This window comes from Nerophis lumbriciformis, linkage group LG25, assembly GCF_033978685.3.
Source record: "Nerophis lumbriciformis linkage group LG25, RoL_Nlum_v2.1, whole genome shotgun sequence".
Taxonomy (NCBI): Eukaryota; Metazoa; Chordata; class Actinopteri; order Syngnathiformes; family Syngnathidae; genus Nerophis; species Nerophis lumbriciformis.
In genome coordinates this window covers 14786056-14811471 of record NC_084572.2, presented here as the reverse complement: position 1 = coordinate 14811471, position 25416 = coordinate 14786056, and the positions used below count along the sequence as shown (strand labels likewise).

General features: G+C 38.8%; 2 protein-coding genes across 2 annotated transcripts in view; one reads left to right on the top strand and one right to left on the bottom strand.

Annotated features, from left to right (window-relative positions):
• Window positions 1-475: 475 nt before the first annotated feature.
• ncf4 (neutrophil cytosolic factor 4) overlaps window positions 476-25416 on the bottom strand; it is a 53303-nt gene continuing 28362 nt past the window's right edge. Inside the window, exons 7-10 of the mRNA XM_061983858.1 lie at window positions 11536-11634; window positions 6639-6790; window positions 4809-4874; window positions 476-1191 (exon numbers count right to left, since the gene is read on the bottom strand). Of these exons, the coding sequence (XP_061839842.1) occupies window positions 984-1191; window positions 4809-4874; window positions 6639-6790; window positions 11536-11634 (525 nt within the window). The 3' untranslated portion in view covers window positions 476-983. The remainder of the gene's footprint in view (window positions 1192-4808; window positions 4875-6638; window positions 6791-11535; window positions 11635-25416) is intronic.
• pvalb7 (parvalbumin 7) overlaps window positions 14890-25416 on the top strand; it is a 53013-nt gene continuing 42486 nt past the window's right edge. The window contains exon 1 of the mRNA XM_061983859.1: window positions 14890-15105. Coding sequence (XP_061839843.1) covers window positions 15099-15105 — 7 coding nt within the window. The 5' untranslated portion in view covers window positions 14890-15098. The remainder of the gene's footprint in view (window positions 15106-25416) is intronic.

The window sequence follows — 25416 nt, the reverse complement described above, 5'->3', positions numbered from 1 at the left end:
GTGCCATTATCTTGACATAATGATATGCGCTCGGCATCATGATTTTTTTTTTCATGCTTGAAGTAAGAAATGATTACTTTAAAAAAGTAGTTTTATACTTGTGAGTGTTGATGACACAGCTTTGGAACAGTTGATATTCTAGTTTCAAGCATGTTTTACTCAATATAGGTCATAAAATCTCAGCAACAAGCTGTAATATCTTACTGAGATAATTTAGGACCAAAACCCTTAAAAATCTGCTTAGTGAGAAGAATTATCTTATTAGAGAGAAAATAAGCAAATATCACCCTTATTTGAGATATTTAATCTTACGTAGATTGCAGTTTTTGCAGTGTGTAAAAAACCGTGATGCACTGAGACTGCAGTAAGTGCAAATCTATGGTTATCATCACACTTCACCTGTATGTAATCCCTGGTACACTTCTGTGACGGCATCAGACACAAATAACTAAATAACAAGCAAAGTACACAGCTATTTTCGAACATTCACTTGATTTTTTTTATTATTTATTGCAGGGATTTAACTCCAATTTGAACTCTAAATATTTTTCAACTGGCAAAACTTTGTCCAAAGCAGCGTAGCCCGAGGCTCAGAGCAAGACCTCGTTACAATTAAAAGCGCGAAAGCCAGCGGTGATAAAAATGAAAGCAGCTTCAACCTACTGAGTTTTGAAAGGGAGTCTTTTAGCTCATCAAAATGTAGAATATAGCCAGCAGCAGGAAATATTCACTTGAAAATGTCTAAGGCAGCAGCAAACTGAATGAAGTCAACAAGTATATGGCTTCAAGACGTAGCCAGTACACAACTTTACAAACTTTAAATCGATAACATTTGCCTTAAATTTTGCATGAATATTTTGTCAAAACATCAAATTGTGATTCAATCATACGATTGTAGTTGAGATAGGCTCCAGCGCCCCCCGCGACCCCAAAGGGAATAAGCGGTAGAAAAATGGATGGATGGAAAATGCCCCCCGTGAAGTTTATGCCTCCACATTGTAAACAGAAAGGTCCGAGGCCAATGTCACGTGCAGTTCCCATGGAAACTGATTGACAGGCCTCTGGCCCGCCCCCGGCTGACCTCTGCTCTCCGAGATCATCAGCTGCACATCCTCGTCGTCCAGGATGCGGATCAAGTCGCCCTCGGGGTCGCGGTAATTTAACGCAATGCCGTCCACCTTGAAGACGTCCCTGAGTGAGGCACGCACACGCTTCATGTCAATGGTTGCCATGGTGATACGGACAATAAAATGCAAAGTGCAGGGATGTGAGCGCCATTTGAGAAAAAAAAGAAAAGAAAGAGGAACATTTCTATCAGCACGAAGTGCTGCCACGAAAATCCTAAAAGAGAATTTTGAAAATCAAGACTACATTTCCTGCAATTGGGTAGATTTCTACACTACATTTAGATGTTTTCTCATCTACCAAACCTCTTTTGCCTGTCTATTTGACACTTGCATGTGCCATGTAATGTACCACATCATTTTGGTTTGGTTTTTTTGTAGCTAATTTACTAACAGTAATATTAGGGATGTCCGATAATGGCCTTTTTGCCGATATCCGATATTCCGATATTGTCCAACTCTTAATTACCGATTCTGATATCAACCGATACCGATATATACAGTCGTGGAATTAACACATTATTATGCCTAATTTTGTTGTGATGCCCCGCTGGATGCATTAAACAATGTAACAAGGTTTTCCAAAATAAATCAACTCAAGTTATGGAAAAAAATGCCAACATGGCACTGCCATATTTATTATTGAAGTCACAAAGTGCATTATTTTTTTTAACATGCCTCAAAACAGCAGCTTGGAATTTGGGACATGCTCTCCCTGAGAGAGCATGAGAAGGTTGAGGTGAGCGGAGGTTGGGGAGGGGAGGGGGGGTTGAGGTGGGGGATAGGGGGTAGCGGGGGGTGTATATTGTAGCGTCCCGGAAGAGTTAGTGCTGCAAGGGGTTCTGGGTATTTGTCCTGTTGTGTTTATGTTGTGTTACGGTGCGGATGTTCTCCCAAAATGTGTTTGTCATTCTTGTTTGGTGTGGGTTCACAGTGTGGCGCATATTTGTAACAGTGTTAAAGTTGTTTATACGGCCACCCTCAGTGTGAGCTGTACGGCTGTTGACCAAGTATGCGTGGCATTTACTTGTGTGTGTGAAAAGCCGTGCATATTATGTGATTGGGCCGGCATGCAAAGGCAGTGCCTTTAAGGTTTATTGGCGCTCTGTACTTCTCCCTACGTCCGTGTACACAGCGGCGTTTTAAAAAGTCATAAATTTACTTTTTGAAACCGATACCGATAATTTTGAAACCAATACCGATAATTTCCGATATTACATTTTAAAGCATTTATCAGCCAATAATATCGGCAGTCCGATATTATCGGACATCTCTAATTAAAATCATTAAAAATTTAAAGAAAAATTCTATAACATGCATGCAAAGAACTCAAAACATGTTTTACATTTGGCAACTAAGCAAAGCAACTAAGCAGCCAAGAAGAGTAACTTGAGGGGTTTCACAAGGCTCGGTATTGGGACCTAAGTTATTTATACTTTATTTAAATGATATTTGTTCAGTATCTAATACATTGAAATGTATTATGTTTGCAGATTATACAAATATATATTGTTCAGGAGAAGACTTGAAGGAAGTGTTGAGGATAGTAGAGGTTGAGTTGATTCAGCTAAAAAAAATGGTTTGATATTAATAAGTTATCAATAAATGATAAGAAAACTAAATTGATGGTGTTTAGTGGTGCAAGGACAAATTGTGAAGCAAAATTAAAATTAAATCAAGTGGAAATTGATAGAGTATATGAAACTAAATTCTTGGGAATAATAATTGGTCCTGGGTCCGATCCTTCTTTCTGTGTAGAGTTTGCATGTTCTCCCCGTGACTGCGTGGGTTCCCTCCGGGTACTCCGGCTTCCTCCCACCTCTAAAGACATGCACCTGGGGATAGGTTGATTGGCAACACTAAATTGGCCTGAGTGTGTGAATGTGAGTGTGAATGTTGTCTGTCTATCTGTGTTGGCCCTGTGATGAGGTGGCGACTTGTCCAGGGAGTACCCCGCCTTCCGGAGATAGGCTCCAGGGACCCCCCGTGACCCCGAAAAGGGACAAGCGGTAGAAAATGGATGGATGGATGGATAATAATTCATTATAAATTATGTTGGAAACCGCAGATTGAATATATAAAGGAAAAAATATCCAAATCCATTGCTATTCTTTATGAAGTAAAACATGCTGAATAAGGAATGTCTGCATATGTTATATTATTCTTTTATTTTTCCATATTTAACATATTGTGTTGAAGTTTGGGGAAATGTTTATAAAACAAACATAGACCCAATAATTAAACTTCAAAAAAGGGTAATTAGAATAATACACAACGCGTGCTACTATATACCTACTAATCCATTATCTATAAGTTCTAATGTGTTAAAATTTTCAGATATTGAGTTTTTAAAAACAATTGAAATTATGTTTCAAGTAAAGAACAACAGCCTTCCAGCTTGTATTCTTAGGTTATTTCAATTAATCCCCCGTAAACTATAATTTACGGTGATATTGATTTTTGAAATAGGTAAAGTAAGAACGAATATAAAATACAAATGTATTTCAGTTTTAGGAGTTAAATGGTGGAACAAGCTCAGTGATGAGTTAAAGACAATGTTCCTATTTATTTGCTTATTTGTAATATATATCCATTTTCTTTTTTTTAATCATGCATGTATTCAATTTCTTATTTAATTCTGTATTTTTATTATGAATGAATTTATTACAGTTATTTATCACTGTAATTGTATTATGCATTTATTTATTGAATTCTTTAATTCTGTATTGGTTTTGTTTTTATGCTGTATTTTTATTATTTATTTAATTTTCAAAAAAAAAAAAATGTATGCACAATTTCCTCTATCTAACATCCTATGTTGTTTGTTGTAGAAAACATTAGTAAATAGTCGTAACTTTAGGCCCTTTAAAGTAATTGAACAGAATTCATACATTTTTGTAGTTTAAAAAAAGCAGCATTGTTCAATACAATCCACCCTTGGGTAAAATTGACACACACACCAAACGAGAATAGAAGAAAAAAGTGATAATGTATAGGGTCAGGCTAATCACGTTAACACATGCAGCGCTGTTGTCTAAAACGAGAGAGTTTTGCAGTGCAGTAGTAAGCATTTGCATGCAGTTTGCATTTTGGTGCACTGCAAAATGATGAGAGGAAGGTGGAAGGGGGGGTCAGATGGTGCAGAAGGTCCCTTAGGAGCTCATTTGATGATTGGCAAGCTTCAGTTGACACGCCTAAGGTGAGTTTGTGGCATTAAATTGGAGAATTAATGGACTTCCATCCAGTTTTTTAAATGTTTACGTTTTTCCAACCTCATACAATTGGTTGTAAATTATTTCAGTATGCAGATGTATACAGTATGCTTTAACACAGTAGCTTTGATAAAGAAACCATATTTTGTAACTTCAATTCACTTAATTGCAGTACAAATAGTAACTATGTGTGTCTTATGAAAGAAGTTAGCATTGTAAAAGCAGACATTGAAAATGCATTTTCTAACAACTCCTACCACACATAAAATGCTTTTTAGCCATAGACCAGATTGTTTTCTATTAAGTTGCACAAATATAAGCATTACATGTTATAGCTTCTGTTGTGGAACAATTCCTTTCAGGTTCTCGTCACTTTAATGTTCTATTATTATGCACAGGTTGTAATGATTCCTGGTTTTCCCCAAAATGGCATTATGTATGTTTTCTTTCAAACAAACAGACCCTACTGTACCTCATTCGAGACATCAGGTCCTTGTGTGTTGGCTGGATGGTGAGGTCCTCTTGAACGCACACGTCTCTGCATACAACACACATAATTATACATGTTTCAAACAACATAACAGGTAAGAACGTTAGGTACCCTTGCACAAAAATGATAAGCAATCAATAATTATTTTAGCCTTCCACAAATAAATCTTAATCATGAAATATTATTCTCTCAATCACTGTAGTTTACAGTAGTCTACTAAAGGCGGAAATTTGCTGCACGCAGTTCAGGTTTTGTTGGCTCACAGCAGATTGTTGAAATAAAATCCAACAAAATAAACTGGTAAAAATGTAACAGAAATGTAAAAAGTAAAAGAAAAATGTAAAAAGTGCAAAGAGATGTGATGTAATGAGAAAAAGCTGAGATTTTATACAAAAAACTAACAGTAATATGCGTTGTAAACTATAACACAAAGCTGACACAAATATTTGTTCCCCGAGAGGCACAAGCGGTAGAAAATTGATTGATGTAAATATATATATATATATATATATATATATATATATATATATATATATATATATATATATATATATATATATATATATATATATATATATATATATATATATATATATATATATATATATATATAAATAAGACCCAACCTCCGGGCTGATGATTTTAGGTTTTCCTGAAAAATTTGGAGGTAATCCTCCTTTTTCATTGTCCCATTTACTCTCTGTAAAGCACCAGTTCCATTGGCAGCAAAACAGGCCCAGAGCATAATACTACCACCACCATGCTTGACGGTAAGCCTGGTGTTCCTGGGATTAAAAGCCTCACCTTTTCTCCTCCAAAAATATTGAGCTGTTTTGCCACAAGACCCAACAATATGTTTGGAGGAGAAAAGGTGAGGCCTTTAATCCCAGATCCCAGGAACACCATAACTACCGTCAAGCATGGTGGTGGTAGTATTATGCTCTGGGCCTGTTTTGCTGCCAATAGAACTAGTGCTTTACAGAGAGTAAATGGGACAATGAAAAAGGAGGATTACCTCCAAATTCTTCAGGACAACCTAAAATCGTCATCCCGGAGGTTGGGTCTTGGGGCGCAGTTGGGTGTTCCAAAAGGACAATGACCCTAAACACACATCAAAAGTGGTAAAGGAATGGTTAAATCAGGCTAGAATTAAGGTTTTAGAATGGCCTTCCCAAAGTCCTGACTTAAACGTGTGGACAATGCTGAAGAAACAAGTCTATGTCAGAAAACCAACAAATTTAGCTGAACTGCACCAATTTTAGGCAAGAGGAGAGTTAAAAAATCCAACCAGAAGCTTGCCAGAAGCTTGTGGGTGGCTACCACAAGCGCCTTATTGCAGTAAAACTTGCCAGGGGACATGTAACCAAATATTAACATTGCTGTATGTATACTTTTGACCCAGCAGATTTGGTCACATTTTCAGTAGATCCATAATAAATTCATAAAAGAACCAAACTTCATGAATGTTTTTTTGTGACAAACAAGTATGTGAAAAATAAGAGTTGTAGAAATGATTGACTTTATTTGACTATTAACTTGAGTTTCCAATAATTTCTACAACTCTATATATATATATATATATATATATATATATATATATATATACCGTATTTTTCGGACTATAAGTCGCAGTTTTTTTCATAGTTTGGCCGGGCTCCAGTGCGACTTATATATGTTTTTTCCCTTTTTTATTATGCATTTTCGGCAGGTGCGACTTATACACCGAAAAATACGGTATACACACACATATATATATATATATATATATATATATATATATATACAGTATATATACATTTACCAGACACACACCTGGTGTCGACTCCATCGGGGGTGAGCAAGTAGCATCGCAGACAGCTAAAGGTGGAGGCGCCACTTTCTCCCTCAGATTCGCTCTCTGGGAGGGGCTTGATGATCTTCACAAATGATTCTGGGAAAATACCCGTCTGGTCATTGGTGGTGCCCTGAAGGGAAATAATACAGTGAGGGATGTGCAACAGGATTTATCCTTTTGACTTATTAGCTAATGCACAATGTGCCTTATTCTCCCGTTTGTATTTACGTGTTTCTGTTATTCGTATTCCCCCATCCACCCCTTGTAAGTGAGGCAAAAGTACTTCAGTCGTGAATAAAGGCGGGCTCATTACTAATGAGGCAGACTTTTCCATGACGCCTTTTTTTTCTTGGTTGTGTGAGAATCATGAAATGTGGGGTTTTACCAACACGTGTGAATGTCATGACAATCACTTAAAAAAAAATGTTGAAAAGGCCGTATCCATCTAGGCCGGGCTTACATGTGTCGTCATGGTGATGTAGTGCGTGTACTGTATGCACGCTACAACAGCATCTTCTTCCCGACTGGATATGAATAGTAATCCGTAGATGAAATGTTATTGTTGTCATAACCACCCTGATGTTATTTGTGATGTTAAGAGTTCTATTTAGTACAAATGTTGGTGAAGTCGTGACGTGTCAGAGGACTTTGCATGGACAACTGCATGTGTATGTTGTTGTGTATGTACACAAGTCGGAAAGTGACAGCTGACAGTTTGACATTAAGTGTCAAAAAAATTCATTGAATCAATTGATAGACGTTACATTATATATGTATTCTCTATTAAATAATCACACAGTCATGGTCCAGGTGAAATAATATTAATGTTGGCGTTAACGCACTTTTTGTTTCTTTTTACGCATTGAAATCAGAAAGGACGAATTTCTGGAAGTCCGCGCGTCCCTAGGACACGGATATTATTTAATTGTTTTAGCGCCCGGTTTGCTTGTTTTTTTGTTTTTTTATCGTTTATCGCTTTTTTGTTCAGTTTATATTTGCCAGGTCAAATTATTAATTATTACTAATTATTAATTATTGGTCAACTTCAAAGTAATGCACTTTCCGGTACAATTTCTTAAATTTTGATTCGCCGAAAGTTTTAGCGATCACAAATACTGCATTCCCGGTATTAGGACTCCCGCGTGTTATTGTTTTGGTCATGGCGAGCAATAAACCCAAAAAGCGAAGCTTCAATGAAAAGTGGCTTCAGAAGCCACTTTTCAGCAAACAAGCTAATAAAAAGAACACCTTTACGACCAGGTGCGCTGATTTTCAAATATCCAGCCTCACCAGGCACCAAGAAACATCATGTTACACCCTTCCTGCCTGTCTGCTCCCAGACCGTGGTTGAGGAGTGCGGGGGAGACCTTCCCTCCAGTGCCGATGTATTGTTGGGGGTAACACCCTCCACTTTACCCGGCAGTGGGTCCCTACAGTTTCGCTCTTTGGTCGGAATGACGAGGCCGTCGATTTGTTACAACTCTTTATTTATGTTTTCCACAAACCCAAGCGGACATCCACCATGCTATTAACACTCCTGAACATGCTAGCGCTCCCTCTCCTAACTTGCCCACTCACTTACACACGTCACTCACCCCACATACCGCCATTCTTAAAGGGGAACACACAGCTTATGGCCATCACTAAGCCTGAGATGAAATGCTAGAGGCATTGAGTGCCACTGTATTAAATTACATTGAAACTAACTTGCAAAATTCTAAGTTTGTTGGCATTATTTGCCATTTGATTGATTGAATTATTTATTTCAAACCTGCACAGTACAACAACACACTTTTTTTTTTTTACATTTTGGCAGGGACATTTATGCAAGGCTTGAAAAGGGGTTGGATGAAGCAGATGCTTATAATATCCCAACCCCTCTCACTTATTCCACATTTAACATAAACAATATAATACAAGAACAATACTATACAAACAAAAACAAGAAAAGCTCCTGTACACTAACAATACAATAGTACCACTGTTACTATGAGACAAGACAAGACGAGACAAAACACACACACACACACACACACACACTTACACACACACAAACACACACAAACACACTCACACACACAGGCCCAAACACTCTCTGACCATACACCTCTCTCTCATCGCTCTGTGCTGAGGGCATCACTCTCTTTCCTCCTCGTACTTCTTCAGTACTTCTTTTTTAAACAGTCTTTTAAATTGAATCATGTTAGAACAGGTTTTTAACTCGTCCCCTAAGTTGTTCCACAGACTGACTCTATGCACTGAAATGCACATTGATTTTAAAGTTGTTCTAAATTTAGGAAAATGGAGTTTGCATGTTCTCCCCGTGACTGCGTGGGTTCCCTCCGGGTACTCCGGCTTCCTCCCACCTCCAAAGACATGCACCTGGGGATAAGTTGATTGGCAACACTAAATTGGCCCTATAGTGTGAATGTGAGTGTGAATGTTGTCTGTCTATCTGTGTTGGCCCTGCGATGAGGTGGCGACTTGTCCAGGGTGTACCCCGCCTTCCGCCCGATTGTAGCTGAGATAGGCTCCAGCGCCCCCCGCGACCCCAAAGGGAATAAGCGGTAGAAAATGGATGGATGGATGGATAATTTGTTGTTTCCTCTTAGACTGTAACTATGGTGAGCATCTCTATCCTGGAATAGGTTCTGTATATTGGATGGTAGAGAGTTTTGGGATGCCCTAAACATAATTTGAGCAGTTTTAAAATTGATCACATCGTGCAGTTTAAGTTGCTTTAACGCCATGAATAGTGGATTTGAATGATGTCTGTAGTGAACATTGGACACAATCCTAATGGCCTTTTTCTGCAGAGTGACTAAAGGCTGTACATGGGATTTATAACAATTTCCCCAGACTTCAACAGTTTAAATATGACATAATAAATGAATGATACAATAACAGCAGAGCATTGGTGCTCAATAAATGACATGATCTCCTCACCATTCCAACACATTGAGCAACTTTTGTCCTCAGGTAATTTATATGAGGCTTCCATGATATATTTTCATCTATTACCACTCCTAAGAATGAATTTTGTTGGACATATTCTATTGGTGTATCATCAATAACAATCCTGATGGGTATATTACTTTTGCAATTGCTAAAGAGTATGATTTTGGTCTTCTTTAAATTGAGAGACAATTTGTTGGTATTAAACCAAGTTTTTAAATTTATCATCTCCTCAGTTACAGAGGCCAGAAGTTGCTTCACGTCGTCACCTGCACATTTAATGGTTGTGTCGTCAGCAAAGAGGATGAACTTCAGCAGTGTTGATACTTTACATATTTCATTGATATACATTATAAATAGTGTGGGTCCCAGTATCGAGCCCTGGGGGACTCCACAGGTTATGTTCATGAGTGTAGATTGATGTTGGTCGATCTGAACAATCTGCTGTCTCTCATTCAAGTAGCTCTTCAGCCATTTCCCTGCCACTCCCCTTATGCCATAGTTTTCCAGTTTATTTACCAAAATCTGGTGGTCAATGGTATCGAAAGCCTTTTGCAGGTCAATAAAAATTCCTATAACAAATTTGTTTTTCTCGATACCATTAGTAATGTTCTCTATTAGATCACTTAAAGCTAATGAAGTTGACCTATTTTGTCGGAACCCATATTGACAATCAGATAATAATGTGTGCTTTTCAATGAAGCCACAAAGTCTATTATCAAATAATTTTTCCAATATTTTTGACAACTGTGGCAGAAGGGAGACGGAAAGTTTAGATGTGGCGGTTTTCAAACGACAGATGATCTACATACAGGTAAGAATAATCAATACAATTGGTCATATGCATGTATGCCCTGGCACACCATTATCATCATTTCATGACCGAAGCAAAAAACCTTTTACACTTTTATACTGAAATAAATACAACTTACTAAATGAAACTATAGAAAAAAATACCGGCAGCCGTAAAGTTTAGATCCATAAAGGGAAGAAGAAAATGAATGAATGTTTATAACTGAATACATTTACATATGCATAAAAATGTGTTTTCTTTTGTATTATTTTTTTTAATGAATAAAGTAACGTTTATGACAACATTTTTCCAAAACACAATATAGAATGTGAGATATAACAGGATAACGCATACATGTATCATTTGTTTTCAAAACGCTTACAAAAAAGTGGGACCCCAAAAATTTACTGTTGGACCGCATTTTTATGACTTGATGGGGTCTTAGCGCCAACACTGAATATGCATTAAAAGTGTGTTAGTACCAGGATGTTAAAAACTTGGCAGATTTACGTGCAGTCCCTTTCTGCTGTGGTCAGACTCACAAGACAGGGATGTGCATTATAAGTTTTGACAGTTAATCCTGAGTGGCATTATTGTGCTTATAGCCTCATCTCAATGGATGTTGCCAGATGTCTCAATTAAAGCGATCAGAATATATATTTTTCTGGAAGTTTATTTTATCATTTTATTACCTGTGGTGTAGACTGCATTCAAACTTCAAGTGCAATATATTGTTTCATTCTCCAGGGGTGCTGGACTTATTCCAGCCATCCTTACTAAGTACTTAAATCGATGAGAGAATAGATTTGATAGGGAAATCCCACATTTAAGGGTTGCTCCACCCAAAGCAGACATCTTGGATAAAGGTGCGCTGTAACAGACGTAAGTCAAGGGGGAGAAAGCCGCACAGCCAGAATCCGGACACAGTTGCATACCTTTTTTTACTTAAGCAGGTGGGAGAATAAGGCACAATGTACATGATGGCTAGTAAGCCTTGATCATGTTGCAGCCGTACATGTACAGTTTTCTAATCGGATCTTTCAGTACAGCAGAGAGGCGTACTAAGTTCATACATATTGAGAGAGCCGTAAATCTGTTATGGAAAATCCTTAAGTTCCTTACTTTACCTCCAGCCAGTCGGGGTTGACTCGATGCAGCAGGAACACCAAGTCTCCTCTCTTTAGGTTCAACTCTGCTTTGCTGCTTCCGCAAAAGTCAAACATGGCCTAGTAAGAAAGACATTGAGGTGAGACTTGAGCATCCTAACCTGTTCACAGAGCTGTTTTGTTACTGTATTCAACTTGGAAGAATGTTAGAAATTGTTGGCAATTGTGAATCGTCATTAATAAAGTCAAGAGTATTTTTCCTGTTTTTACCTGCTATTATTAAAGGGGACCTATTATGTAAAACCAACTTTTCTTGCCTGTTGGTACCTGTTTTTGTGTATTTGGCATCTGTATAACTCCCAACAATTTGAAATCAAACATTTGGCGGAGATATTTATAAAACATCTTGTTTTCCTTCATACTTCCTCCAAATAAGCCGTTTGGACTTTGACCAATTTTGTGACGTTTTTTTCCAAAGTGTGATGTCAGCTGATATCTCCATATATGGTAAAGTGGCACCCAAAGAGCTTTGCAAGAGTTCACCATTGCAATCCGACGATGTAGTCCAGGGGGCAGGAGTTCAATAAGCAAACTGGCTGGATGTTTTCATATTGCATTAAATTAGCAGGGCGGTCTGACAGGTGGTATTTTATCATCATCCTCTGGGCGTCATGAGTAAAGCAGGTTCAGTGAACATGACATGTACTTTCTCGAAGCCACTAGCACAGTAGTTACTTATACGACCCAATCCAAACCACCTTTTCTAGTCATGGCGCAGAAAAACAAATTCATACAAACCCCAAAACCAGTGAAGTTGGCACGTTGTGTAAATCGTAAATAAAAACAGAATACTGTCAAGACGTGGACTGTGGAGTGGTTGTTTTCCCGAGATGCAAGTAAAGCTGGACTGGACATGGCGTGAAGGTAAATACATGTTTAATTTTACACTAACAAAAAAAAAAAAACGAAAAGCGCGCACAAGGCGGAAGTACAAAAACTTGGCTAATGAAACAAAAACTTGCACAAAGGCAAAAACGCTAAACATGAAATATACAACACTTACTGTGGCATGAAAAACGTGCATGAAACAAGGGCTTGGCATGACAGGTAGCAGAGGTAGAAAGGATAGATAGATATGATAGTGTCACCAGGACGAACAACAGAAACAGACCGGCTTAAATAGCAGTGATATGATTAGTGACAGGTGTGCGAGTGCAAAGCGTGAGACAGGTGCGTGACATGACAGGTAAAAACTAATGGGTTGCTATGGTGACAAAACAAACAAGAGTGCACAAAGAGTCCAAAAACAAAACCAAACATGACTAAAACAAAAACATGATCAACAGACATGACAAATACAATGATTTGCAAATCCTTGTCACCCTATATTCAATTGAATAGTCTGTAGAGACAAGATACTTAATGTTCGAACTTGAAAACGTCGTTATTTTTTGCAAATACTAGCTCACTTGGAATTTGATGGCTGCGACGCGTTTTAAAAAAGCTGGCACAAGTGGCAAAAAAGACTGAGAAAGTTGAGGAATGCTCAGCAAACACTTATTTGGAACATCCCACAGGTGAACAGGCTAATTGGGAACAGGTGAGTGCTATGATTGGGTGTAAAAGCAGCTTCCATGAAATGATCATCAGTCATTCACAAACAAGGATGGGGCGAGGGTCACCACTTTGTGAACAAATGCATGAGCAAATTGTCGAACAGTTTAAGAACAACATTTCTCAATGAGCTATGGCAAGGAATTTAGGGATTTCACCTTCTACGGTCCGTAATATCATCAAAAGGTTCAGAGAATCTGGAGAAATCACTGATGATAATACAGACCTTGGATCCTTCAGGTGGTACTGCATCAAAAAGCGACATCAGTGTGTAAAGGATATCACCACATGAGCTCAGGAACTCCTCAGAAAACCACTGTCAGTAACTACAGTTTGTCGCTACATCTGTAAGTGCAAGTTAAAACTCTACTACGCAAAGCAAAATACATTTATCAACAACACCCAGAAACGCCGCTGGCTTCGCTGGGCCCGAGCTCATCTAGGATGGACTGATGCAAAGTGGAAAAGTGTTCTGTGGTCTGACGAGTGCACATTTCAAATGGTTTTTGGAAACTGTGGACGCCGTGTCCTGCGGAACAAAGAGGAAAAGAACCATCCGAATTGTTATAGGCGCAAAGTTCAAAAGCCAGCATCTGTGATGGTATGGGGGTGTATTAGTGCCCAGGGCATGGGTAACTTACACATCTGTGAAGGAACCATTAATGCTGAAAGGTACATACAGGTTTTGGAACAGCATATGTTGCCATCCAAGCAACAATATCATGGACGCCCCTGCTTATTTCAGCAAGACAATGCCAAACCACGAGTTACACCAGCGCGGCTTCATAGTAAAAAAGAGCGGGTACTAGACTGGCCAGCCTGTAGTCCAGACCTGTCTCCCATTGAAAATGTGTGGCACATTATGAAGCCTAAAATACGACAACTCAAGTTGTACATCAAGCAAGAATGGGAAAGAATTCCACCTGAAAAACTTCAAAAATTGGTCTCCTCAGTTCCCAAACATTTACTGAGTGTTGTTAAAAGGAAATGCCGCTGTGCCAACTTTGCTGCCTTTAAATTTTAAGTTAATGATTATTTGCAAAAAAACATTACGTTTCTTAATTTGAACATTAAATATCTTGTCTTTGTAGTCTATTCAATTCCATATAGGTTGAAAAGTATTTGCAAATCATTGTATTCTGTTTTTATTTACCATTTACAATGTGCCATCCCATCCATTTTCTACCGCTTGTCACTCTCGGGACGCGGGGGTTGCTGGAGCCTATCCCAGGTGCATTCGGGCGGAAGGCGGGGTTCACCCTGGACAAGTCGCCACCTCATCCCAGGACCAACACAGTTAGACAGACAACATTCACACTCACTTTCACACACAAGGGCCAATTTAGTGTTGCCAATCAACCTATCCCCAGGTGCATGTCTTTGGAGGTGGGAGGAAGCCGGAGTACCCGGAGGGAACCCACGCAGTCACGGGGAGAACATGCAAACTCCACACAGAAAGATCCCGAGCCCGGGGCTCGACCCCAGGACCTTCTTATTTCACTGTGCTGCCCACATATACATATATAGTTATTTTGCATGCGGTCCAACAGTTAATCACTTCTTTTTACACTTGCATGATTGCTGTTCCTATTTGTAGGATTTCTCATGAGAAAAATACCGTTGTGGTAAGTGATCAAGCGTGCATGTGAGCAGCTTTTTTTCCATCAGGACCACCCTTTTTTGAAGATGAGCGCGCAGAGGGAGCTAATAAGTGTCGTCGGGCTAGTGATGCAAGGAGCACCATCATCAGCATCATCACATCAAGCGCAATGAGTGCAACAGAGGCAGAGACAGAGCGATGGCCAAAAAAAGAATGAGGAGCCAGTAGGAGGGAGGTGAAGAAGAAGAGGAGGAGGAGGTAGGAATAGTGAAATGTTCACACAGAGGTGCGAGGCTGACAGATCACTGCTGCCTTTGCTGTCTGCTTGGCTCGCAGCGAGTGAGGAAATCGGGATCAACTTTACGGGACGATGTGTGGTGAGTGACCGCAGGACAATATCTCATATTCATTTCATAAAAAAACAAACAAAAAAAAAACACTTCTTTAATCGTATGTTATTGTCTGCTACTTACAAATGTGTGTACTTTCTATGTGGTTTTGGTTCCCTTGTCTTGATAGGGAAGCGATAATTTAGATAAACCGAAACGCAGCATCAAATGGCCTAAAACTTGAGTGTGCAGTCAGGTTAAAAAAAGAAAAAAAGAAGAGCTAAATAATACATCTTATTCAACAGGTGGGAGCTACTGAATACTTCATGTTTGTAACCGCTGAAGGACACAGAAGGCAACATTTGACAAATATAATGACTATATTAAGATTTGAAATGGACAATTTATCCCTGATTTGGGGCTGTGTCATTCCAATTTACGTCAAGTGCTTTGTTCAATATTTCATTGGAATCTAGTTAAAATATAATGATAACACTTTAGTATGGGGAACATATTCACCATTAATTAGTTGCTTATTAACATGCAAATTAGTAACATATTTGCTCTTAATTAGTCATTATTAAGTACTTATTAATGCCTTATTCTGCATGGCCTTATTATTCAACCAGTAAGCCATTAACTAAGAGTTTTTCCCTCAATAACCTCAGAATTATTGCTTATTAGTAACCTTAACCCTTATATGTTCCCCTAGTGTCCAAATAACTCTAAATTAAGTCTTTGTTACTTAGAATATGTTCCCCATACTAAAGTGTTACCAATATAATAACTGCAAAGTACTGCACACACAAAGACAAAAAAAACAAACAAGCAAGAATATGTTTCGGGGTGTTTAAAAAATCACAGATTATTCCACTTCAAATATTAAGAAATGTAAAAATGACCAACGTATTCGACAGCAGGCGCTATTTTGGTTTGGAATACCTGAGTTACGTCACGCAATATGTCACGAAAGCTGTCCTATTAAGTCCTTATTTCATGCATGGGTTATTTTCCGAGCAGCATTTGGTCCCGTCATAAAAATACCGAAGTGCACACAAAGTATCTTTTTGTTCAACTTTGCCTCAAAGAAAGCGGAGGCCAGGTTAGTGTAACGATCCATGCAGATAATCTTGACTCTGCCAAGGAGAGCACGCATGTACACAAAATACACAATAAATAAAAAATGTACGACTTCAGGCAGGACTGTTGCTGGGGTGGGGAGTTCTGGGTGGATGTCATGAGGAAGTGTTGAGAGGGAGAAGAAGCACATTGAGTGATTAGTCCTTTTTGCTCTGCTCTGTTGTATACAACTTCACACATGAATCTGGGAATGCTGATGCACATGCTAACATTTGTGTTAATAATTTTTTATTAAAAAAAATAAAAAAATTTAAAGACCAAATAATGCACCACATGATGGATACCATAAGAAACAAGCATTTTATTGCTATGATATGCTGTGATTACATGCACCTGGGGATAGGTTGAAATTGAAGTTGAAGTACCAATGATTGTCACACACACACTAGGTGTGGTGAAATTTGTCCTCTGCATTTGACCCATCCCCTTGTTCACCCCCTGGGAGGTGAGGGGAGCAGTGAGCAGCAGCAGTGGCCGCACCCGGGAATCATTTTTGGTGATTTAACCCCCAATTCCAAGCCTGATTGGCAACACTAAATTGGCCCTAGTGTGTAAATGTTGTCTGTCTGTCTGTGTTGGCCCTGCGATGAGGTGGTGACTTGTCCAGTGTGTACACCGCCTTCCGCCCGATTGTAGCTGAGATAAGCTCCAGCACCCCCCGCGACCCCGAAGGGAATAAGCGGTAGAAAATGGATGGATGTATGGATGCTGTGATTAGAATTCAATCTAGTAAGGGGAAACATGTTTTAGAACATGTTTTGGCTGCCATGTGAGGGCTGCTTGTCTCAGTAAATATATCTGAATATTAATGTAAAATCCCCTCCAGATAACATAATTACACAATAGCCTATGAATTTGATTTTTTATATATTTTTTTAACATACAAATTGATGATGACCTGCTTTGAAATCATAAGTACAGTACAGGCCAAAAGTTTGGACACACCTTCTCATTTCAATGTGTTTTCTTTATATTCATGACTATTTACATTGTAGATTGTCACTGAAGGCATCAAAACTATGAATGAACGCATGTGGAGTTATGTGCTTAACAAAAAAAGGTGAAATAACTGAAAACATGTTTTATACATTACCTCCCTGCTTGGCACTCAGCATCAAGGGTTGGAATTGGGGGTTAAATCACCAAAATGATTCCCGGGCGCAGCCACCGCTGCTGCCCACTGCTCCCCTCACCTCCCAGGGGGTGTGATCAAGGGTGATGGGTCAAATGTAGAAAATAATTTCGCCACACCTGGTGTGTGTGTGACAGCCATTGGCACTTTAACTTTAACTTTAATATTCTAGTTTCTTCAAAATAGCCACCCTTTGCTCTGATTACTGTTTTGCACACTCTTGGCATTCTGAAAAGTCACCTGAAAGGGTTTTCACTTCACAGGTGTTGTAGTTTTGATGCCTTCAGTGACAATCTACAATGTAAATAGTCATGAAAATAAAGAAAACGCGTTGAAATGAGAAGGCGTGTCCAAACTTTTGGTCTGTACTACATGTATATTTAATCTAACAAAAATGTTTCGTAATATATGATAGTATATTTGTTGCACGATCAGATAATAAAGTTTGCAATTCATAAGCATGCATGTAATTTTTTGGGGGTAAAATCTTAAAGAACGAATACATTTAGAAAGAAAGATTACGTGCTTTATTGACGCACATTACTTTCAGGCTTTTGTGAGCCAAATAAGACGATGTGGCGGGTCGGATCTGCCCGCCCTGCCTTGAGTTTGACACTCGTGATTTAGAAATAGATCACATGTTTACACTTCCACAATTCAACATGCCTGAAATGGTGTAGGAAGAAGCAGAACTTATTTAATAACTCTTACCCCTTCTCCTTGTTTCTGCACTTGCTGATAGTTTGTTCACATCCCTTGTTTAACATGTACCAGGTTAATACTTTGTAGATAGATTTAATCAGCAATAAAGAATAATTAATAAAATAGGAGTGAAACGGCAGTCATGTAAAAGCTTTACAAAGAAAAAGAGAGTGTGTGTGTGTGGGGGGGTCCAAGCAAACAGCTGCTTTATGCTGCAAACCAGTCAAAGACTGCAACAAGATCAGTTTAGACATCATTGAGTCCAAAGGAGTTTATCTACAGTTGCATGCAGCTCGTTTGCAGATGTAAAGACTCTAAATGACCCCTGGGGTCAGCCCTGCATGAGCAATTATCCTGTGCAATTAGACGAGCCCGGCCTTAACGAGCTTGTAAAAGCCTCCGCCTGTTGATGAGCAGGAGCGAAGAGGAGGAGGAGGAGGAGGAGTGTGATTGATGAAGAGCAGCATACTGTACTATCACACTGTAGGGCTCAGCTAGAGCTTTGTCTACAGCTGGATTGTTGGGCCCCAACTACAGTACCTTCAGGCCAGCTCGGAACTGCAAACCTTGTTTCCATGGTTACAGCACCGAGTAAAAAAAGAATTCTCAGAGTTTTGGCGTTGGTGAAAGGATGTGCAGTGAGAGAGCAGTATCTTTTTTTTTTTTTTTTTTTTTTTTTTTTTTTTTAACAGAAGCAGGAATCTGCTGAAAATAAAAACATGTATAATATGGCAGGAGGAGGTAACGAGACCCCTGAGACTCTAAACACTTTAGTGGTTTCCACTTTAGAAGCACAGTGACAGAAATGTAAGACCTGCATGAAGACTAACTGCCTTGTGAACCGCTACACTACACCCAGTTCAAGTCCAATCGCAGCTCTTTGATGGCATACATTGAAAGAGGGGTGAGGGTTAATTATGAACGAGAGCCAATCAGATGATGAAGTGACTGCCAAAAACAACATGTGAGGATTTAACATGTTACACATCGTAATATGCGTACACCTGGGAGAATTTTGAAGAGGACACGTTTCATTTTGGATATTTTGGATAGAATTGGATATTTCTCATTGCCGAGAGCTCAAAACCACGCGTAAACATTTTTGTGTGTCTGTCTGCGAGGTAAAACTATGGAACAAACTGGACTTACAACACAAGCAATGCCAAACTATTAATTGATTTAAACTATTATACAAACATCGGGTTTGGTTCAAAGATGAGGGTCTTTAATTTGACCTGCTGTTGAAAGTGTTAACATGTGCTCAATGTGTCCTTACCATTATTGCTATGTTGTTTATTACCATTGTTGGTATTTTGTCTATTACCATTGTTGGTATATTCATCCTTCCTACATTGTTGATAGAAATTATTGTTACAGTGTAATATTTATTGTTACCTGTGGTAATGCCACTATGATACAACATTTGTATTATAATCCTTAAACAAAGTAAGAGTGAAACTCATGTATTAATCACTGAATGGAGAACTGGGGGTGGGATTAAATAAATGATCTTCTTCCCACTCCCTTCCAGGCAAAACTGGACCATCATGCTTCATGCTTACGGTACATACTGTACATTACCTTTACATTATATTAATTTATATTATTATTAGAGATGTCCGATAATATCGGCCGATAAATGCGTTAAACTGTAATATCGGAAATTATCGGTATCGGTTTTTTTATTATCTTTTTTTATTTTTTATTATTAAATCAACATAAAAAACACAAGATACACTTACAATTAGTGCACCAACCCAAAAAACCTCCCTCCCCCATTTACTCTCATTCACACAAAAGGGTTGTTTCTTTCTGTTATTAATATTCTGGTTCCTACATTATGTATCAATATATATCAATACAGTCTGCAAGGGATACAGTCCGTAAGCACACATGATTGTGTGTGCTGCTGGTCCACTAATAGTACTAACCTTTAACAGTTAATTTTACAAATGTTAATTAATTACTAGGTTCTATGTAACTGTTTTATATTGTTTTACTTTCTTTTTTATTCAAGAAAATGTTTTTAACTTATTTATCTTATTTTATAAACAATTTTTAAAAGTACCTTATCTTCACCATACCTGGTTGTCCAAATTAGGCATAATAATGTGTTAATTCCACGACTGTATATATCGGTTGATATCGGTATCGGTTGATATCGATATCGGTAATTAAAGAGTTGGACAATATCGGAATATTGGATATCGGCAAAAAGCCATTATCGGACATCCCTAATTATTATGTGTTGTGAACCTTGTACTTTTTTTTTTTTAATGTCATTGCCTGAAATAAATGAATAATGAAAAGAAAAAAAGAAATCAAATTTTTACTGCTATGATGCCATCAGCAGCATCGATCGCGACATCTGCACAATTGTAAGTCAAATATATTATTTGCTGCTGTTGTGCCAAAAACGGAATCCCTGCCAAAAATGTATTCCCGCCGCTTTCGGGCTTCGCCTGTCCACAACTGATTACGACATGTGGGAAAAACACTTATATTTGTGGTTATGATAACGATATGTGTTTGAAATTATTCAAGCCTTTATCGTGTCCGATAAATGAAAGAGATGGCCATTTCTATGATATTAGTGAGATTGTAGAGGACTAGATAGATAGATAGTACTTTATTGATTCCTTCAGGAGAGTTTCCTCAGGAAAATGAAAACTTAAATTAAAAGGACTGTTGTTGATCCGATGTTGATGTGCAAAAAACCCTTTTAAACACACACAATATTAACTGCTCTTTGTCCATGCACATAGTAAATATTAATAAAGTGTTTGGATAAATTCATACGAGAGAGGTGGCGACTTGTCCAGGGTGTACCCCGCCTTCCGCCCGAATGCAGCTGAGATAGGCTCCAGCGCCCCCCGGCGACTCCGAAAGGGACAAGCGGTAGAAAATGGATTGATGGATGGAGTTATAAATATGATAATAAAGTACATACTGTGCTGTTTACGTGTTGAAATACCATTTAAAAAGTTCAAATCAACCCCAAATGACAATTTAATGATTCAAAACAATATTTTGATATTGACACTTCTTATCTGTACATCTTCTAAGGTTATTGTAGTAATGTGTGCACACATGAGATGTGTCAATATCAAAATATTACTTTGAATCCCTTTTTGGCAACAAAGAGTACATTGATTTATTGAATACATCGAATCACTTTATTAATATGTATTATGTGCATGAACAAAGAGCAGTTCATATTTTTTTAGCTTTTTAAAGAAGAAAGAGGTTTTAGCACATTAACATCGGATAAATAACAGTCCTTTACAGTCACGTTAAGTTAAAGTTAAAGTACCACTGATAGTCACACACACACTCGGTGTGGTGAAATTAACCTCTGCATTTGACCCATCCCCTTGTTCCACCCCCTGGGAGGTGAGGGGAGCAGTGAGCAGCAGCGGTGGCCGCGCTCGGGAATCATTTTGTTGATTTAACCCCCAATTCCAACCCTTGATGCTGAGTGCCAAGCAGGGAGGTAATGGGCCCCATTTTTATAGTCTTTGGTATGGCTCGGCCGGGGTTTGAACTCACGACCTACCGATCTCAGGGCGGACACTCTAACCACTGAGTAGGCTTTACCATAGAAATGGCCAACTCTTTCATTTTTCGGACACGATAAAGGTGTAAATAATTTCAAACACATATCTTTACAATAACAACGAATGTAAAGTGTTTGTCATACATGTTGTAATCAGTTGTGGACAGACGAAGCCCCAGCATTGCAGCTTTAACAAGCGTACGCACTCCTGTAGAGGGTTTTTAATTTTTGGCAGGGCCCCCCCTGAAAAAAATTGAATAACCCCTTTGAATATTTTTCTCCATAAGTGGAAGGAAATATTGTTGATGGCAGCTCCTGTAAAATGTGTTCACTGATGGTTAATAAAGCAATCGAACGTACATCAATGGCTGTGTCTTAAGTGTGGTATTGTAGGATTATTATTTGGGATGATTATCACTTGAATTGAATTGAATTGTTGGGATTTGATGGGATTCTAAAGCTGTCTCGTTGACAACAAAAGAAGCATGCCTCGTTGCATCAAACGTAACACTTACGGCGTAGTAGCATACGTAAAAGTAATGCATTAAATTACTTGTTACTGGAAAAACAAACGGCGTTGCATAATAATGGCGTTCTTAACAATCATCACGACTTGTTGCAACATGCCAGTGGCTACCATGCAGAGCTCACCTTCTGTGTGCTAAAAATAAATTATGTTATTTAGATTGCCCTTCTGTGTAGCCCAGAAGAAATGGCACAGATTATAGTTGTGAGCTGCATAGAAACATAGACTGGTTGAATATCCTCAAGGAGAAGGGAAATGAGTGTCTCCATGGGCATAGCCGGTACATATAAACATAATATAAATTAAAAAAAACGAAAGAAGATGTTGTGATGTCAAAAACTATTGACATAATCATAGTAGTATCGACTAAATACCCTCTTGTATTTAGTATCATTACAGTGAATGTTAGGTGTAGATCCACCAATGGCGTTTGTTTACATTTTGACGCCGGTGAGCTACGGTGTGTAGTGAAACATGTTTAGCTATTCCTCGTCCTGCAGGGATGATTCTTGTAAGAAACTCACTTTATTTATTAGTGATTTAGAAGTAGCTAAAACACTGCCGATTGCGGATGGATTTTAGCCGCTAGCTAGCCAGCCATGTCTTAAAGCATCTCTTCCTGAGGGCGTTTCAATGTTATAACTTCACCTTTATCGTTAGTTTTTAAGCCAAAATGCGTCCATTCTCCCTTTTCTGTCTACACACTGTGTCTGCTTGTAAGTACCCGTGATTGTGCGCTGGCGAACATGCTCATCTGCTCGAAAACCAGCAGTGACACGACGTGACGACGACAGGGGGATGCGGGGAGTGACGGACCGGTACTTTTCAGAGGCAGTATAGTACCGAATATGATTCATTAGTATAGCAGTACTATACTAATACCGGTATACCGTACAACCCTACTACACACAAAATCCTCTGCAGTACTACAGTACTTTTGTACTTATCAATTGTGCACACAATCTTAGTAGATCACCTGCAACACGCCAGCTAGTACTTGCAATGTTATTGTATTCACACACTATTTAGCACTTGTTATTTGAGATCTTAGCTGATCAGGCCCCAATAGGGCCACTTGTCATCCCCTGGACCACCAACACTTTCCAGACTTACTCAAATACTAGGGTGCATTAGCCTTGGCATGCCACCTTTGGGCAATGGGATCATCACCCATAGTCTCAAACCACTTTGAGTATTCAAGTCAATTTGCAAATACCAGGTGACCAAAGGTCCCTGGGACCATCATCTCTATACCCCAAAGTCCTTTTGCTCTGCCAGGCCTCCTGAAGGGCCCTCGAATCATCTCTCCTGTCCAGACCACCTAAATTCTTAGTTTCCAGGAACCCAGAATACACAAAGCTCTCTCTCCTGAATTTGTAGAAGCAACTTTTCACGGCTTTTGAACCATAAACTTGTTTTTTTGTGTCCCTGAGACAATGGGTCCAGTATAATCCATTGAAAGGGAAATACAATGGAACGTTACTAGAGTTTACCACATTGAAGCATACAGTATTGAACCAAAGTAGCGCTTAGTTAAATTGTAAATGCTCATTCTTGCACCATCTTGAGGCGACAAGTACCTTTTCCCTGCTCTCTTCAGCCCATCTTTTGGTTACTCAACATCTGTTTTCCATAATTGAGAGAACATGACGCAGGACGAGCGCTAACACAGAGAAGCACGCTGAGGAGCACTCAGTTCTCCGAGCTAAAATAAAATGTTGAGTAGGCTGGCAGCTTTGTGGGTAGATTACGCTGCTGTGTGGGAGAGAGAGGATGAGCGCAGTTTTCCCAGGGAAGACAACTGGAGTGTGCAGACGCTTGTGTGCATTCATTTCAGTGCCCCAACGGTTTCAGAGAAGTTAAGTGCTTCTCCTGCGAGGGGATGATGTACGAGTAGATCAAAAGCTGCAGCAACCCTTCACCTGCGGACACAAAGTCAGTCTGTGTACACTTGTGTACACAACTGAGCATCACTTCGTGTCAGTGAAGTCATTCTAATAGTTTGAGATCAAAAACTGGGGCTTAAAATTGTCAATAAAACAAAACAAAAAACTCTTATAACAATTGTGATAAAAACATAGTAATGTTGCTCAGTTTTAATTGATTCAACATTATTTTATTCACTAAGCTTTGTGTGCCATGGATTTACATATTACCGTATTTTCCGGACCATAGGGCGCACCGGATTATAAGGCGCACTGCCGATGAATGGTCTATTTTTGTATCTTTTTTCATATATTAGGCGCACCAGATTATAGGGCACAAACCTCTAAAGGCTTAGTGGCCACATGCGTGGACAGCACCTTTTAGCTCTTATTTCCAAAATTGTGTACACTACTGAATTGGGGTCTTATGGCCGCTTATGTGGACACTTATACTGCCATCTGGTGGTGTCAGAAGAGTATAACATACAATGGAATTTGAAAAAAAAAAGTGTAAAAATAAGAATTAGCATGTCACTAAACATGAAGTACACGTTTGTGTACTTATGGACTAAGTACATCATATCAAAAGATGATTCTTAGTTTTTATTCTAATTAGGGTCCAATAAGCCCAAATAGCAAAGAGAAATTAAAAAAAAGCATGTAAACAAACAGCTTGGGCCTTAAGAGGTTAAAGGAGTCATATTATTTTGTTTAATTGAAAACACTTCCTTGTGGTCTACATAACATGTAATTGTGGTTCTTTGGTCAAAACATTGCATAGATTATGTTTTACCGATAACCTTCAAGCCTGCTTTCTGACAGTCGCTTCCGGATGCGCCGTTTTGTTGGCGGTCTTATTTACGTGGCTCACCTTCGGCAGCGTCTTCTCCCCGTCATCTTTGTTGTAGCGGTGTAGCGTGCAAGGACGGGAGTTGAAGAAGTGTCAAAAGATGGAGCTAACTGTTTTAATGACATTCAGACTTTACTTAAATCAATAACTCCTCATCCCGAAACAACCACACCGGAAATGTGTCCCGTGAAAAACGGTCCGACCGGAACTGTAATAACTAACGTTCCTTGGCTTAATAATGTAAACTCACTACACCGGTATGTTTTAGTGCTTTCATGGCGAGTTTACTGACAGATATAAGTAAGAACTTTACACTACTTTATATTAGAAATGGCAACAGCGGAGGATGAATGTCCCATAACAAGAAGATAGAGAAAAAGAAGAAGCTTATCGACTATTGGGTCGACACGGACTACAAAGGCGGACGTGCACAATTTTTCAAGATTTACGCAGATCCCAAATACAGATCAGCAGGTATCAGAAAGTAAGAAAAGTTGCTTTTGCATAATATTGCGAAACAAAACGCCA